The 18,018-nt window shown below is 40.1% G+C and overlaps 2 protein-coding genes across 2 annotated transcripts; one reads left to right on the plus strand and one right to left on the minus strand.

Moving 5' to 3' along the window:
* Window positions 1-4,081: 4,081 nt before the first annotated feature.
* On the plus strand, window positions 4,082-6,815 carry LOC116618376. Its single transcript, XM_048733350.1, has 4 exons — window positions 4,082-4,225; window positions 5,408-5,557; window positions 5,760-6,009; window positions 6,126-6,815. Exons 2-4 carry the CDS (start codon window positions 5,464-5,466, stop codon window positions 6,436-6,438), a joined length of 657 nt encoding a protein of 218 aa, XP_048589307.1. The 5' UTR covers window positions 4,082-4,225; window positions 5,408-5,463; the 3' UTR covers window positions 6,439-6,815.
* Window positions 6,816-9,070: 2,255 nt separating this feature from the next.
* LOC5512550 (sulfotransferase 1C2) lies at window positions 9,071-17,865 on the minus strand. Its single transcript, XM_001632782.3, has 5 exons — window positions 16,188-17,865; window positions 14,188-14,415; window positions 11,703-12,068; window positions 10,591-10,685; window positions 9,071-10,176 (listed from the first exon to the last, which is right to left on the minus strand). The coding sequence occupies exons 2-5, from the start codon at window positions 14,360-14,362 to the stop codon at window positions 9,880-9,882; spliced, it is 933 nt and encodes a 310-aa protein (XP_001632832.2). The 5' UTR covers window positions 14,363-14,415; window positions 16,188-17,865; the 3' UTR covers window positions 9,071-9,879.
* Window positions 17,866-18,018: the final 153 nt, after the last annotated feature.

Below are 18,018 nucleotides of genomic sequence, written 5' to 3' on the forward strand. Positions count from 1 at the left end.
TTTTTATTATTTTCTGTGTGCTCGCAAGTCAATGAGAAGTTGGCCCCTGCCATGACGTCAAAGCCCTACTAAACCAATCAAGATCATTCAAGACTGTGTATTATGCATCAATGGCCTTCTTGTCGATGGTGGCGAGCGTCGCTATATAAAATAATTGTAAATAAAACGGCATTACTAAAAAGAGGAACCAGCGGAACCAGTATATTTCGTTTAGTTATAGGGGTAGTGATGTCATACTAGGATCACCATTTATTTACTTTCTAATCTGCAAAAAACGTTGAAAGTTGAAAGTTCCGAATAAGAAAAAAAATCCTTGTTTAGAAGCGCGTCTTGTTAGTAGCGTTGTCCATAGTGTCCTGTTAGAGATAACGCCAAATATCATACTGTAATGCTGCAAGCGTGCAGAGGGCACGATTGTAACTTTTTTTTAGATGTACATGTGCTGAATGAATACAATCAAAATCCAATCTGAAACAATTGTAAGTAATTTTAAAGTACTTTAAAGTACTTTGAAGATTTCAAAACAATTCAAAATTTAAGATCTGGCCACCACACACCGGGATATCTAGAAATATTATGCAATTATAGCCTAGCAAAGATTGCCGTTGTCAATCAAAACTTTAGATAACATCGCCTTACGTAAGGTATAGGGATTGTACGGAGCCCGGGAAGTGCCATTGTAGATCGCACTTTTTTTTTTTGGATCGTGTTCATTTATTAGGGGATCGCGCGTACATTTTTGGGGATCACGCTAATTTTTTTTTTTTTTTTTGATCGCGTACACATTTTTTTCTCGACTATTTTCCCGACTTTTTTCTCGACTTTTTTCCCGACTTTTTTCAATGAATACAATGAATACGATTTAATTTCGTTCTAATCTCTATAGAAATCCGAATCCAGTTTTTTTTTTCTCTCTTTCGAAACGTGACTGGTGGTTTGTCTTAATACTTTCCTTTGTATTGCCACTACCGACGTTGATCAGTAACAGGTTCTGTCAGTAGGTAAAGGCGATAATAGCGGCGATTGATAATTCAATTGGCTTAATAGCTTTAGGACCAATCGGCGTACTGTAATGTACGTACCATGCACAAAACGCAAGGCGAGGCGATTAAACATTCCGTTGTGACTTCAGTAATGGCAAGTGCGCTACGTTTTTTCACCCATATTTGACATTCATTCATATGCAATTTGACATCCCTATCCCTATAACTAAGCGGAATATACTGGTTCCGCCGGTTCCGCCGGTTCAGCTTTTTAGTAATGCCGTCAAATGTTAGTAACTTGGTGCATATCTGAAGGCAATCCATACAAGTCTTATGCATTGTGCTTCTAATGAAGCCAGAGTACTACATGACCACTGCCGGACTGGTAGCACCAGCGGGTGTAAATACCAGAAAGACAAAGCAGACCACACCAATACATTTAAGCACGGATCATCAGCATTTTACACATTGACACTCGACCCTCGAAAATTACCTACACTACTAAAATCTCATTCGGGGCCGTTCTATATTATTCAAGCTAAGCAGCGCTTGTGCAAGATTAACAGCCTAAACAGGGGCCGCAGGCCACCCTAAGAAGTGAGGCTAAATTTTCCCACGGGGTGGGAAAAATGCCTTTTTCTGATATAACTGTGTGACATTTCTTGTTCATCTACGGTAGACCGCATGTTGGTCGATCACGTGATATCCTCCCATGACGTCACCAGTCCAATCCATTGTTCGATGGAGTGCTTGTCCAATCATCGCTGCGCCTCCTTCAACTTTAAAAAGCAGATCACGCCACCACACGTGTGCGAACTGAACAACCAATCAGCAGCCGCGGTGCCAATGGCTCTGGTCAACAAGACTGACAGTGATTACTTTGATAATAGAGATGTAAGTACTTTGAGGCTCCATTGAACAAACGCAAGACAAACAAAGATACACACATGGATGTATAATGGATGCCTGTCTCTAGATTTGTCAGCAAAACAAAGACAAAAGGCTACGTGCATGATGTTGGTACCCACTTAAAAACGCGCCAATTTACGCTCGAAACTCTGGAATAACGCTTTCAAATCTTTTTTTAAACAATATGTCAAGGCTGTTAGACAACGTCGTTCCAATAGAATGAAATATAAATTTTGCTTTTGGCTGACGCATATTTTGTTTAAGAACGTTTAAATTGAGCAAAAAGACAAAAGCGTGCGTAACATCAAGCCAGTTGCCTTACGAATAATTGGAAATAATGTACTTTATTAATGTCGTATTTAAAATGGGATTGACATTACCATTAATATTTCGTTTTTTGTGTAATATTTTTTTTCCGATGATAATTAAAAAAATATTGCGGATTTTCTAGGGCCTGACCATTTGTCCCCCTCTAATGTACACTTCACGAGAACTAAAAATTAAAGTTGTATTTTCTAATGTTATTTTATTCATAAATCGTGTACAATAGAAATCGACATACGTTTGACTACGACTGTCAATAAAAATTTAGTCGTTTGATAGACTTGATTTCTTATAATAACTGATAAAGCGAGGCTTGACCATTTGTCCCCCTCACAAAATTATATTATCACCAAAACTACTACCTTTACCCGGTGAAAACGCCCGCTACGGGCCCTCTAGCATTCTTTCTTGATGCCCGCTGGACAGTACTTTACAAGTGGCGGGCGTCTAAAGATATGCCCGCTAAACACCCGCTAGCGTGCCTTGACGAACGTCCGCCGCCCGCTAACGTGCCTTCTGAGACAGGCCCGCTACTTGCCCGCTAGCGTGCCTTCCAAGACACGCCCGCTAGCATGCCTCGACAAACGCCCGCTACTTGCCAACTAGCGTGCCTTTCTAGTAAGGTGAAAGGAAATACAGCAAAATTTTGAGCCGTTTGTGCGGGCAAAACCGGACTCGGGCTAGCCGGGCCCTTTTAATAACTACTTGGCCTTTGACGCTTGCCTGCTCGGAAAACTGGGCGGGCAAAACTTAAACTTTATTTTGTCAACAACATTACGGTACTTACACTATATAAATACATAACAAGGACACACAAAACGGATACACTACCAAACGGATAAGTTTACTCAAAAGTGAAGGTGCAACGGTACACTAATTAACTAAATTATATAATGCAAGTGGCACGTAATTCTGTGACATGCACAGGTAGGTTTCCGAAGTCCACGTACAAGGACGTTCAACATCAAGTTTTGTGTGTTCTCTATTTTTATCAAGTAGTCCAGTCAATCTGTGGTTTCGGTGGAACTAATTGCAATAGAATTTCTCTCAACGGATTTAGGGTTATAGAACGCTAAAACCGGGCCTCAATGACTTGTTGACAAGCGGGCTTATTGCGCGGTAGCGGATGTAAAAACGGACGCCACCGGGCAAAATCTACGTTTGTTACGCCATCGGATAATAACCTTGCACATAGCTAAAAAGATGGATAAAAAAAAAACACCATGAAGGCGTCTTTAAACTATCTTATTATTAGACTCTTGCTTTTTCTTTCTTGTCTTCCCCTCTTTTTTAAGGATTTTTGAGGGGGAAGGGGGAGGGGGGTTTCTATTGGTCCCGTGGATATCTTTATCTTCCTTCGTAGGCTCATCTTTTAGCGTGTGCTTCATTTCCCTGTGCCAACGGCGGAACGTGCTCCGACTCATGTGATCTTGGTAGTTTTCACTGCACATGCGCACCAGGGTTTGCAGGAGGAATGTGCCATATATGGGAAGGTAAGTTTATTTTCTACAGTTGTCTAAGCTTTATAACATGGTTCTTACATAGTTATTTTTTCAACAAGTTTTCCATTTAAACTAAAATGTTGCATGGATGCTCTTTCATAGGCCGAATGACCTATAAAAGTTTGTTACAAATTCAATGTCAAGTTTAAACCTCTCCGGCTATCATTATATCGCTTAGCCTGAGTATCAGGCGATGTTTTTTTTTTTCAAAGGTTGGAGAGGAAAAATGAAAGTACGCCTAACACAAATACTAGACGAGACGCCTGCCGCCCCTTTTCATGCCACTGTCAAAATACGTCGGCTGTCAATTGTCCCAATGACTCGCGTGGTGGCACAATTAAATACCCAAATCAAATTATAAACAGCATTTTATGTAAAAAAAAAAATACATTGGTGTCATATGCAAGGGTAATAATTTTAGTAACGACAAAGCCCGGTGAGGGTAACTTTATGTTAAATGATTTGAAACGCAAAGATAGTTCACGGCTCAGGAGATTAACGATTTAAGTAAGTATATGACTGCAGATCCACACATTATAACAGAATACTCACATCACCAATTTACTACAGGTTTTTCCCTCTAAATAGACAAACCGCTGCTTGAGCACAAATGCCATTATTTGATAAGCTTACTCAATCAACAACTCGCGGGAAGTGCCGCAAACAATCCCAAGCATTCTTCGTGCTCTCACAGACAAATTTCTCGAATATACGGCGCCTGGTCTGTCTAAAAATTTGATAGCTATTACTAATAATGTCCGTAGTATTAAGCAGCTTCTATGACATCCAACGTCTTTGATATAACTAGTAGATCTTCGCTTCGAAAAACGATACTAATGAGAAATAAACACACGCAATGACCGGCCTAGGCAATGCATTTGATAGCAGGCGGAATTTTTCTGAAGAAAATGAGTAGAGGAAAATACATTTTTTTTAATGTTATAGAAAACGATTTCTGCTAACGCAAGGTCAAAAGCACTTTTGGAGTCCGCCATTACTCTGAGAACGAGCAGTCGACGGGTTAGGGCACTATATATAGCTCAACCAATCAGCGCGTCCCATTCAAGTGCCTTTTTTTTACCAATCAGGAGCCATGCCGGAATCCGGCATGAGAACATGCGATTTGAACAGTACTTGTATCAGGCCCTTGTCTCGTTTCTCGCCGGCGCGATAGGAACACCCCCCCTCGCTACGAGGCAAAATTCCATTGTCCTGTCATGTTTCGAAACTCCCCCTTTTCTTTAGTCATAGTTTCTTTAGTCATAGTTTCGAGCTTGGCTACGTTTATATCCATCTATCTGACAATCTTCTCATTGCCATATTTTCTAGATGGCAATAGATACAAAATTGCTTTTTATTCAAGAATTCAGAAATAAGAGATTTGGGGGCACATTGTTTTTTACAAATTCATAATCAACGTTTGTTAAGAAAGCTTCCGAAAAAAGCAGGAACTGGAGTTCGCAGGAGAAAACAATCCAATTTTTACTTTGGGGTGCATCGGACGTGCTTTCGCTTTTAGAACTTCCTAGCATTTGCTAAATTCCTCCTAAGACAACCGCACTCCATTGAATTAAATCTAATAAATTACGACAATTACACCTGAAACCAACCCCCGCCCACCCATTAAAACTCCTTGGTATGGACCTGGAGTCGCACGTGCTGAAATGCGTAACTGGATTATTGTTTCAGGGTGGAATGGCTCTAGTGCCCAGACCCCGGGACGCTCATGCCTACAGTTGAAAGAGATGGGTTTCGCTAGGGGCGACGGAAAGTACTGGATCCGACCAAAACTTGCCATGCAACCTTTCACTGTGGTCTGTGAAATGACGACCGATGGAGGTGAGTCGTGGAAGGCACGAAACTAAGAGGGTATGCAGGGGGCTCGCATCCCCTATCACTCACCAAAAAGTGGGTCATTTAAAAAAGATTTGATATTAGGGAGGGACGTTTGAAGCTCGCAAACAGACCGAAATTACAAAATGTTTGTTACACGGTTTGTTTGATATTTCCCTTGACGTTTTTTTTTTCCTTTTTGCTTCAGGTGGATGGACCCAGTTGAAGAATTTTGTTTATGGTTCAACAACATTCACAACTATGGGAACTACGTCCAATTACACTAGAATCACAGAAAACATTGTTCAAAAAGATCTGCTCGTCACAACTAGTGGGCTTGCAAATCTTAAGAAAGACATGGGCTTCGATCAATTGCGCTACTATTGTCGCAAGCAGGCTGTTAACAGGACAGTCCATATAATGACAAACAAAGACGAGAGAGGAAGACAGGCTATAAGGTAAAGATGCGGCTGAAACCTTTTCGGGTTTTTTTTTCGCTGGTATAAGATGAATTGCCTGCAGGAAAGAAATATTTCCAGATACTCATGACTCTTTGGCTTGTACCAATTTTCAGGTGTCTTCTGGAAACGCCAAATCCCCGGCCAGTTGCCTGTGGCTCGTTTACTCGTCTCCCTGACGACGACTCCATCTTGACCCAAAACTGTGACAAGTGGGGCAACAACTGCCCTAACACCCCCTGCAACCACTGGGGACACACAGGTTTTACCGGAAACTTAAGAGTCTATTCTCGACCAGGCTATTATAAAGACAATGACGGTACAGTCCGAACGTTTGGTGTCATTCCCTTTTACGGAGAACTGTGGTGTGATGACCACAACAACGGCAATCTTAGACATGGCGACAGGTTCTCGGTCTACGCAAGATAAGTCTAATCTAATATAAATGTTCAAAAAAGGGACTTCATGCTAACGAGTCTTGCATGTGGAGCAAGGGTCACGTGGTATTAAGATGCATGACATCACTCTACACGACACTAGTCCCCAGAGCTCTTTGTGCTCTCTCTTGAGTCAAACACAGGTACCACGAGGTATCCCGAGCATCGACGAGGCCGACTCGACTCCGATTCCTAAGGGGAAGTTGTTGCAACGGGATGCACACATCTACAAGGAGGCTTCGATGGCATGCACCCCTTTGCAAATAGATCGTTTCTTTTCTTAAAGTAAATAAAGGGGTGGATTTATTGAGGTTTTCTAAAAGTTCAAACTTTACGAAGTTTGACAACACCTGTCCCAGGGTCAGGACACGAGGCATGTAGCATAAGCACATGTACAGGAAATGTCGCCATAGGACGTGCTTTTGGTGCACGAGTTCTTGAAATTAATAGAGTCTCGCAGAAGCAAATTTAATGTCAATTTATAAGAACTTAAAACTTTAAAAAAAGTTATTAAGTTCCATTATATGTAAAATTGAAAAGCATTCAAAGAATAATAATCATGACATCAACGCTAGTCAGGCACCAGGTAGCTAATAACGCACTCGCATCGTACTCGTTAAAGGGTTCACATACATCTATGTTAGGGCTAAGGAACTTCTTATGGAATTACGATATAACGAGCATGGAAATAAAAGTCTATTTATTTGAAATAATACGAAACTATTTCGAGCTGAAGCCGAAGCGTCATTTATCGATTAACATCTATCTAGTATTCTTGGCAGCCGTCCTTACTGTCAGTCTCTAGGGACGGCTACGCAGGAGAATTTATCTATCTGGATATCGATCTAGACTTTGAGCATGATCAAGTTTGAGCTTCTTTGATTTGGCGTATAATAGTATCAATATGACCATTATGTCTGCATGATCACAAATGTACAGTATCTAATGGATTAATAAAAATTTAGTTACAACTCAAAGAAGTCACGTGTTGAAGTACGTACATTCATTAGGGCAGCATTAGCAACACTGCAGAGAGCGCTTGTGCACTTCAAATATTGAAGGACTGGTCAAAACATCAAGACTAGGAAGAAACCATAATCAGCTCAGAATATTTCCTTTTCTGGAAACACAAATATGGCGGCCTAAATGGATTATGACGTCATCATTCAAGCCCCTCGCCTTTTACCGCCGGGAAGATATATTTTTCGCTTTAAAAGCTTTTTCCCGTCGATTTTTGCAATTTTAGAGCAGCCAGTGTGTTAGGTCATCTTTCCAAGATATCTCGTGCAAGGCTTCGAAGCGATGGATTAAAGATATGGAAGATGGTGAGTATTTATTCGAAGGGAATTGGAGCTCTGAAGCGACATGTTTGACCGATTTTGAACCCAAACACATGTAGAAATTTGCCAAGATCTCTCTACAATAATTTTTCTGGGCTTAGAAAAAATTATTCTGAGAATAAGGGGTTGTGTAGCTTTCGAAATCGGTATGTCTCTATATGGGACGCGACGCCAGTTGCTGGGACGTTTGGTTTCTTTAAACAATATCGTGTTGAGCTCTGCACATCACCGACATAAGTATAGGAAACAAGGGCCCTCCCTACACTGTCAAGTGGACTACTTCGTTTGATAGCTAGCCTAACCGTATTTATTGCTATCATTTTTTGCTTTTTTTGGCTGATTTTAAAACCAGAAATCTTATACAGCGCTGCCAAAGTTTATTATTAAATAGCTAAATTGAGTAAAAATAAAATAAAATTAGTGTGAGACAATGCTTAAAGAACGCTGCTTGGTGGAAAAATGGTCTGAGATTATATGGCTTTCAACGTTATTGGAGATTTGCACGCCAGCTTCTGATACGGCCCTGCCACTGGACCCCCCCCCCCCATGTTTTCTAGGGAAGGGTTTTCTACTTCTAGTATGATCCGAGTATAAACCAAGAGCATGGATGAAAGTTGGTTAAAAAGTTTCTATGTATTAAATCCCCAGAGCTAACACAGTATTATACCTATGGGTTTTTTAATTTGCACTAAGACATTAAGACACAGCATATTGTGCAATGGGCTTTTGAAATGAGAGGGGATCTATGATTATTTCACATCACTTTTATGTATGGTGCTGATTGTAAAAATTGTATGATGAGACAAATTGTTTCCACTTTTCTCCCATTTACTCTGACAGAAAGAATTCAAATCATTAGAATTCTGTTGGAGTAAAAATTGTTTAGGAGAAGAATGATAAGCTCACGAAAATGATTTGTTTTCAAGACATATTGCATTATACATATGCTGTAAAAACATTTACAACATAACATGTGTCCACTGCATTTCTTTGGGATTGAATATTTTACCAACAGGCTTGTGTATTTTGGGGGTGGCAAGTTTCCATCCTTTTTGGGTGTATGAAATTTTGAGCTCTGTTGGACCATTCCATGATGTTTATAAGTGAATACTGCCCCCCTTCCAACCCACCCCTGGGCAATTATCCCTCTAACCTTCAAGGTATATAAATCCTAAGCCCATTCAGCCTTTCGGCTATCAAGGGACATTGTCAAATATTGAAATTTAAGAGTTATACAAAAGATGGTCTGGTTGGTACAAGCCAAGCAAAAAAAAAAAATCAAACTGTGTCTTCTATTTGTTTTATTTGATATTCTGTGTACCACATGCTTTTTGTGTGTAGGAGATGAGATGATATAAGCTTATAGCACTATTAAGTCATTAAAACACATATGAAATACTATTTGTATGTGTCAAGTCATTTTCTGCAGTGGCTGATCCAGGTGTGGTTCTGTGGTCCAATGGTCCAATCCTTTTTAAGCACAAAGCTATTGTAATAGTTTTCATAAATTGGACCACCTTTGAAAAATTATTGACCCCCATTCAACTTTTAACAGCGCCTGCACAAGGAATTTTGAATACTGAATGTTCATGATCGACCTACAAACTCGGACGGGCTGCATATATAACTTATTGAAACTAAACACAACACACCGTAAGGCATGTATTTATGCATGCATTATGAGCTTCGGAGGACGCAACGAATACCATTTGCAGTACTGGATAGTCAACTCCAGGGTCAAGAATCCATGCCTGCTTGTCCACCGTTAACTGTGCCTTCGAATTCCAGTATAATTACGCTTCCAAGCTGTAATTCAATCGTGATGACCATCATCCTCGCTGTCATCTATTGACTATAGCGAATCGAACTTTTCCACCGAACATTCGAAATTCGAAATATAAATTTTTACCCCATCTTTGCTCTCAAAGGCTTTTCTACAAGTCTTTCAAGTTTTGATACGCCTAAAACCCTACCAAAAAGCTGTTTTATGCTCTTATTCTTGTCTCTCCCGAACTGAATTTTTTGACCATCTCAAAGGCCATTATTCGTGCCCAATGTGACGACGATGATTTCTGAACAAAAAAATCGTTGCCTTACTGTAAGGCGTCCGGTTCAAACTCTAGCTGAAGACCACTACTAGTCATCATGCGGGTGTACATCTCATCCACACGCCTGTTCTGCTCGTCTGTGAAATAGTTACGCCAGTCACCCACCTCCCCTTTGCGTATGAACTTAAAACCAGGCTTAAAATCGGGCCTTTTTCTTTGGTAGAATTGCTCTCCGTCTTTCATGGCATCAAAGGTTGTCTGACGAACAATCCTTGCAATAACCTCCTCAGATGGAGATCTTCCGACAAATGACGCAATTTGACGAACAGTCCTTGGTAAATCCTGAGACAGTAAACCGTGAAAAAGCTTGTAAGATTTGAGCCATAGAATACAGTATTCATAAATGAATCTCCATCTGACTACTTGAAAAGAGTACTGTTTTTATTTTGGGTAGCCATCACTAAAACCATCACTTTTTACGATATATTATGAGTTTCATGTTGAAATATAATGTCGCAGATCTCAAACAAGAAGATAATAATTTTTATCTTAATTCTACAAAAAATTAAGCGATAACAGCCATGTCCCTGGCAGGTGTTTTCTGCCATTACGATCAAGATCAATCAAAACTCTGAATTTTGCATTGGCCGGCCTTCTTATCTTGCTGGTCGCGGTGTGGCGCGCGTCGCTATATAAAATAATTGCAAATAAAAAGTATTCGAGGTAGAGCGTTCAGCCTGAAATTGATTTACTTACCTTCTTCATGTCCTCGTACTTGAGGAAGAGAATGTTGGGATCCTCGTGATGCTTCCACCAGCCAAGAACGTGATCAAACCACAAACCCTCTTCCACTGTTAAACATGGACAGCTTATTATCAACGGTTATCCTCATGACGTGAAGTGTTTAAAACAATACAGTGGAACCCATTTAACTTCAACCCTTAGAAGAGAAAAGTACCGGGAGTTCAACTTATCCGACTTCGAGTTACCAGAGTTTATTAAAAAAAGAAAAAGAACACACAAGCTATACAGACACCAGCACTGTTAATGTTTTCAGAACAGTAGTGATGCAAGTGATGTTGAGCAGTGTTTATATGACGTAACCTGCAGTGTTGCATTATGGGTAGTTGTTAGCCTCGTGGGCTTTGTGTTAAAAATACGCCATGTTGTACGTTGATCATTGAAGAGAATAAACAGATAAACGCAGAAATACACTCATAACCATATGAGTTTAACAAGGAAAACCTAGCTCTGTTTTCTAAAGAGGCTATTACTTCTGTGGGATAAGGTGAGATTTTTAACTCAATACTGTCTGGAAACTATCATTACGTTATGTATCACCCAATGAATGTAATAACACCCATATAAATGTAAGAAAATGCTGTCCATAAATGTAATAAACAGTCAACCATAAATATAATAACAAGTTGCCCATAAATGTAATAAACCATTATAATAACCATTAATGTAATAGAAGCATCATTAGACGACGAAAATTGGCAAGTGCCATGTAGGTTGTCAAAGAGGGTGCAATGATATGGTATTGACTGACGTCATTGATGACGTCACAAAGAACTGAAATACACATATTTCTAATCATTAGGCAAATGCCTTGGCAGATGCCATGTAGGTATCATGGATTTGGTACCTCAGCATGACAGGTAGGCGTGAAGGGGGGTGCAAAGTTATGGTACCTTGACATGACGTCATAAATGACATGACTAAAATCATCATCATCATCATCATCATTTTTATCATCATCATCATCATCATCATCATCATCATCATCATCATCATCATCATAATTATCATTACTTTTATATGATATGTGGGTGTGCATTGGATATTCCTCTCGCTTAATAACCTACCTCTACCTCTGATGAATGCCTCAAAGAACTCCAACCATGAGGCATCGCACTTGTAATATGCCATCCCTTTGCAGTGAAAGAACAGGGAAACTGCGCAGTCCTTCGGGTTACGCATCACATAGATGTACTTCGGCTTAGGGGTGGTGTCAATTCCCATAGGTGCAAAGTGATGGTGCAGGTGGGTTTTAAAGACTCGTGGTGCAGGAACACTTCGGTAGAATTCAGTCAAATTGTCATTGACAAACACACCTCTTTTCTGTATCATTGGGTAAGCTTCTAGAAACGGCACTCTTATAATAATGTCTGATTTATCAATTTGACCATCATTAAAGATCTGCCATACAATTTCAGAAACCCAGGTAGTGCCTTAAAAAAAAGAACAAAACACCTTAAATTTAATACATTTCATATTGTGGAGATTATTATAAGTTATATCGTGGCACGAGGGGAATTTAGTGATTAAATGTCCCTGCAACCGAGGGATGATTAGGGAAAGTTTATTTATTATCCAGAGGGAGGGAGGGGCATGAGGATACTGTGGGGGGTGGGGGGCTTGAGAAATTTACGAGCTCTAAAAAGGGGGCGTTGAAAGTATATGGATTTTACAAAGGGGGGTTTCTGATCTATATAATTTGATAAGTGTCAAATCAGGCTCCTTGGATCAACGAGTTTCGGTTTGGGGGCAGTTATTTGGCATGCACAATCCAGAAGTCCATGCAGGATATGCATCAAGCCACGTTTTACCTATGCAATGCAAACCTGTACACACTAAATCATATTTTCATGGTTTCGGCTATATGATATTTATTAAGTGTGGTTATGTTCCATATTTAAAATTATTAACAAAACGGCCTGATGCTATAAGCGCTCATTCTCATTCTTCCTCTGCCTCATACAGTGTATACAGATAGCATCAACCTTTTTCAGGTTGAAAACATGGATTTAGTTGCATCGTTGAGAAAGTGTCTTTTCACTTTTTTGAGTGTATTCATTTTTTCTGAATTAACCCTTTCACTCCTGGGTACTTTTGAGCAAAATTGTAAGAAAAACAGACTGAAAACAGAAACCTCCCCCTCTATTTCAAGTCCAACACTACCAGTTAAGCTAAGCTACCGCTGACCCAAGATGGTATGCCTTGAAGTTTCCAACAATGTACTGCGGTGTCTTTTCTTTCTAGCGACGGCACTGCCTGTTGCCCAGCCTGTTGCTTACAACAGTTTTGCTTGTAATTTGCTAAAAAAATTACAGCTTTTTCTGGAGAGTGCCTTAGGACATCATAAAGTCTATTTGGGCATAATTAATGCTGTGCTTATGGATGTTTGCAAACTGAGGTTGACTCAATGGGATAATTTCAGCAGTGCAGGCATGCAAACTAGGCTAAACATGGTTAATCGCTTCTAATGGAGGTTCTATGAATTCTAGCATTGATTATTGTGGCTGATTGCTGTAAAATGGGACCTGACGGAGCGCAATAAAGGTATATATTTGTGACTTGATCTGTGTTTGCTTGTCTCTATTTGTAGTTCGGAATTTTGTGTCTTTTTTGGTAAGAAATGTTTCAGAGTTTAAGCATTTGTTTACGAATTAGTCAGAAATCAAGGTTGATATTTTGGCAAAAGAGTCAATTCTATTACATTGTTTAGATGTGCTTTTAAAGGTCGTCTATGCCTTGGAGGAAACCATGAATATCTGGGTCTGGGGATGTTTAGTTTGCATTATTGATGTTTTGGAGTTGGGCCTATATTTTACAGGCGTCTCAGGGCATAATAGTAATGAAAGACTTAATATTTTCAGCAAACTCTTTCCCAGCTAATCTCGTGCTCACATTCTTTTGACATTGTCGTTATCGTTCCTTCCTTTGCTCTTTCTTTCTTCTGTCTCCTGGAGGGGCGGAGGGGGTGCACCCCTAATAGGTGGGAAGCATAAGGGGGGCACGGGAAATTTTGTTCCTCCTGAAGGTGGGGGGGGGGGGGCAACTAATTTCATCCCTTCTTTTATCAAAATCCTCACCCCCCCCCCCCCCCCCCCCGGCTGAATAATAAATGAACTTTCCCTCATGCCTATTATATTCTTTGTAGAGTAAACAAAAGGAAGGCATACTTCTGCAAACACTTTCTAAGAGATGTCAGCAAAAGAAATGATATAGAATGTCAAAATAAATTTGTTAGAAGAATCTACCGCTCATTTAGTATTTTCAGGACGTGGAGCGTGAGAGCAGCAAAACTGTTGAGTAATGTCCTACTTTACACAGGCAAGGGGAACCTTTCTATTTCAAATACATTGATAGACTAAATCCATAAATGTTTCCTCTCATGTTACCCCCTCATTTAGCCACTGCGAATTATTTTGGGGTCCCATCTATCTTCCCGGGTGGCTATCACGCAACACAATAGTTAGTTCAGTCAGTACGATAGTATTAACAAACCCATATATATCTTATACAACCAGACAATCATTGTAAACAACTTTTATCTCACGTACTCACCGCATTTGGGGTAGGTCGCTACAAATACGTCGCCTTCTTGCACCGGGAGATTCTTGATCTCGTCCAGAAGCTCACGAGTCACACCGGGTAAATATCGTATCTTATCGATCTCACGGAATTCCGCAGGTAATTGATAGGGCTCTACCCTAGAGTCTTGAGGTGTCGACAATGCCATCGGGGATAATTTAAAGGGAAGCAATTTTCCACCGGCGTGGAGGAAGGTTGGGTCTGCAGAAAGTCAGCGGTTAATGTATACGTTCGGAACCGATCGGTCAAACGTCGTCGGAAATCCCGACTGACTAATGTGGTAATTTCAAGATGGCGGCTGAGATGCCTGGAAATCGCGAGGAATCTACAAGACTAGTTTTACAACAAAATTACGCTCTTTATTTTCTCTGCATTTTAGTGGTGATAGTTCGTCTATATAGTGTTTGTGTATATAATATATTATATTAATATGTATAATACGTATAGTTTTTTATAATATTTTTAATATTTTATATATAGCTAGATTAGATTCTAAATCATATTATTTATTAATTATCTGAGTATTTATTTTTTATAGTGTCCACAATTAGCTTTTTAGCTAAACACTTTTGACACTTAAATAAAGTTTATGTATGTATGTATGTATGTATGGTAAAATCCATGACAACACTCAATTCCAACGGGTATGGGGAGGGGGGGGAGGGGGGGTTCACGAGGGTTAATCCTAGGGGAGGATTAGCCGAGGAAAGCGGCAAGTAACTTCGGGGGGGGGGGGGGGGGGGGGTGGTGGGGGTGGTGGAGGGGGGTACTCCTTATATCCATTGGACGGGGATCATCGTCGTATCTTTTAGGGTGTAAATTTGGAGCCTTGGGAATCTTTAGAGGGGTGAAAATGAGAATGCCCAGATTTTTTACCTTGGTATCTTTTAGGGTGCTATTATAGCAATCGCTCATCTAACCTGTAGCTCATTAAAGAGCGTTAAAACGTGTCAATCAGTTTTCTTAGATCACTAACCAGCGAAAACATCACACAACCCACGGGACGATAATTGATAGCGAGCTTAACAATGATCTGTTTGTTTTGTTTGAGGTATCTTTTAGGGGGTAAATTCATGTCTAACCACGCCGAAATACGTTTAATATCGGAGTACCCGCCCCTCTCCCCACCCACCCCGGGAAAGGCATGTTCTGTCCAGCCGGGCGTAAATCATTCATTTCAGATATGACGGAAAAACATGACATGACGCTTCAAATAAGCCCATTTCACATCGAATAAGGCGGAGAATTTTTCTGAGTACTTAGTAACTTATAGCAAACAAAATATCAAGTGCGACTTTTTTAAAATTGATGCCGACTTTTTGTAAAGTGTCATTGAAATTTGAGCTTTTCGTTCCTGAGCTGATACACAGGGCAATGATGATCAAGGAAAAATTATCTTAAAAAAACAAAATCTGGTTATGTGCACTTCGGCCTCACTCTATTTGTGTTTTGAAAAATAGTCCGGAATACAAGGAAATCTATAGCCATTGTAAGAAAATTCAGCGTTTTCCAGGCTTTTCCGTCATGTCTTCACTTCACGGCATCCTGTTAAAGTTGTAACAAAGAAATACTCGCGAGGGTTAGCTGCTCTAATAAAATTCAATAATGAATATACACTAACACTATAAATGGATACTGCTTCCAAAATATAATAAAAAGTAAAAGGAACTTCTAAAATCATAGAAATCCGATTTTTGTGCTGCGTGGTAGTTCTGGAATCTTTCGCCAATATAAACGGGTTCTTAAATGCTCGAGTCGTTTACATAATAAATAGCGATGACAATACCCACATTATAACTATACCTTTCCTGGTACGAGTCGCACCAGCGCCAATAAATGTAAACAAGACGCCTAGTAGATCAAAAACGTTTCAAAAACTCCTACCAACATACCGTAAACCTCGACAGAAACATGTTCAAATTTGAAATGAAGACTGCGCATTTTTGCGTCCTACTGATCTACACAGCACTTACCTGATTCAGATTATCGTTTGTCTCCTTTTGCGTGAAAAAAAGGAACAACATGAGAGGCAAAGGAATTCCTCTAAAACAGAATTCAAAGACTTGTCAGCTTCATAAAAAATAAAATAAAAGTAATTATAATCTGTTCTTGCTTGTGTGAAATGTTGTCTTAAAAATTCTCCTTCTATTTCCGAAAGAGTTTGTGACATTGTTCAAAATGCGGGAATTTTTTTTATAGTTCCCGCCAGATTTAGCCCTGTTGCATTCTATTTTTATACCGGACGTTTTGTAATGCCATAACACCGGAAGTCAATGTATAACACCGCTGAAAGCCGGGAAGTCAGTTAGGATTTCCGACTACGTACCGGTGATCGGTTCCGTAAAAACGCTGACTTCCCACAGACTCACCCTTCCTCTACGCCGGTGAAAAATTGCTTCCCTTATTCCCTAATTTAAAGCGTCTTTGACCAAAACGTGTGATCTTCCGAGGAGCGAGGGCCACTCGGTCGTAAACAGCAAAGGTGAACCGGGTGAGCCCTACGAGAGTCATTATCTCCTTGACCCTACACGAAGTACTAGCCTAGGGGTCTCCCATGCGCACTACTGCACTGGGTCCCTCGGATGGTCTGATAATCTCCTTTGCATCTGCTCCTGGGGGGAGGGGGGGTGGACTCTCCCTAGAAAATGTACATATGTTCGTCAAAAAAATGAATTTTCAACCCTAAAACGAACGAATGAATGTGTAATACACAGTTTTGTTTTAGTTGACAGCTGATATGAGATCGACTGATTGGGATTTGAATAAACAGAAAGTCTTAAAAACTGTAACAGGGAGTGTGATTTGTATTTTTTTGTGGTTGGGTCCCCTGTTAGACACCCTTAGGGATAGCACTTGGAGCTAATTTTATACCCTAAGGGATATGACAAGCATATGTACCGGTAGAGCCTCCCCCTCCCCTGCAGCAGTGAGGGTATAGTGCAAATATGCATGTTAAAAGCCGAGCAAATGACAAAAAATCGTAATGCGATGAATAAGCGGGGGCCATGTGCTTGTACGAATTTTGTTATAATTTTAAGTACTTATTGATTGGGAAAATTGTTTTCTGTTTTCGAAAACCCAGCGAGGCGAATCGGCAAGTAAAGTGCTAAAGCAAAGTGAAAGAAATGTATTGCGCATGCGCACGCTCAAACATCATGGCAGACTTCCTTGACGACAAAGCTTATATATACACCTATTTCAAAATATGTTGTCAGTGCAAATGGCAAATGGCAATTCTCAAATGGCAGTTTTGCCATCATCAAAAAATACCATGGAACTCGTCAAATTTCTACTAAATGTAGGAAAATGTGGATAATTTCTGCGATAATATTAACTATCATCTTTATTCTTACAAATAATTATACCCATAAGCAGTGATTGGTCGTAGAACTGCCATTTGCCATTCGCCATTTGCACTGACAACGTTTATTGAAATAGGCGTATTTTACGGCTAAAATGTGTATTAGCCGTGGATGGGTTCAAAGCAATGTACCTTGTATACTATTAAGATTTAACCAGGCGTTTTAATTAACACCGGAAGTTTACGGATAGACTGCCCTGTTGCCAGTGCAACAGAAAGACCGCAAAAAGTTTAAGAATGATGAATCCGACGGTTGGATTGCAAGTATTCACGAATTAGAAAGGGATAAACTAGCCGAAGAAGACTGGGTGCTAGGTTTAAGCAGGGAATACTTATACCCTAAAGCCCTTTCCAGGGCGGTTACGTAGGCGTGGTGTTATTTAAAAGGCGGAATGGTGCGCGTAGGAACAGAGTGAGTTGAATGGATAAAAACAAAGGCGAAT

The sequence above is a fragment of the Nematostella vectensis genome, chromosome 10 (assembly GCF_932526225.1).
Source record: "Nematostella vectensis chromosome 10, jaNemVect1.1, whole genome shotgun sequence".
NCBI lineage: Eukaryota > Metazoa > Cnidaria > Anthozoa > Actiniaria > Edwardsiidae > Nematostella > Nematostella vectensis.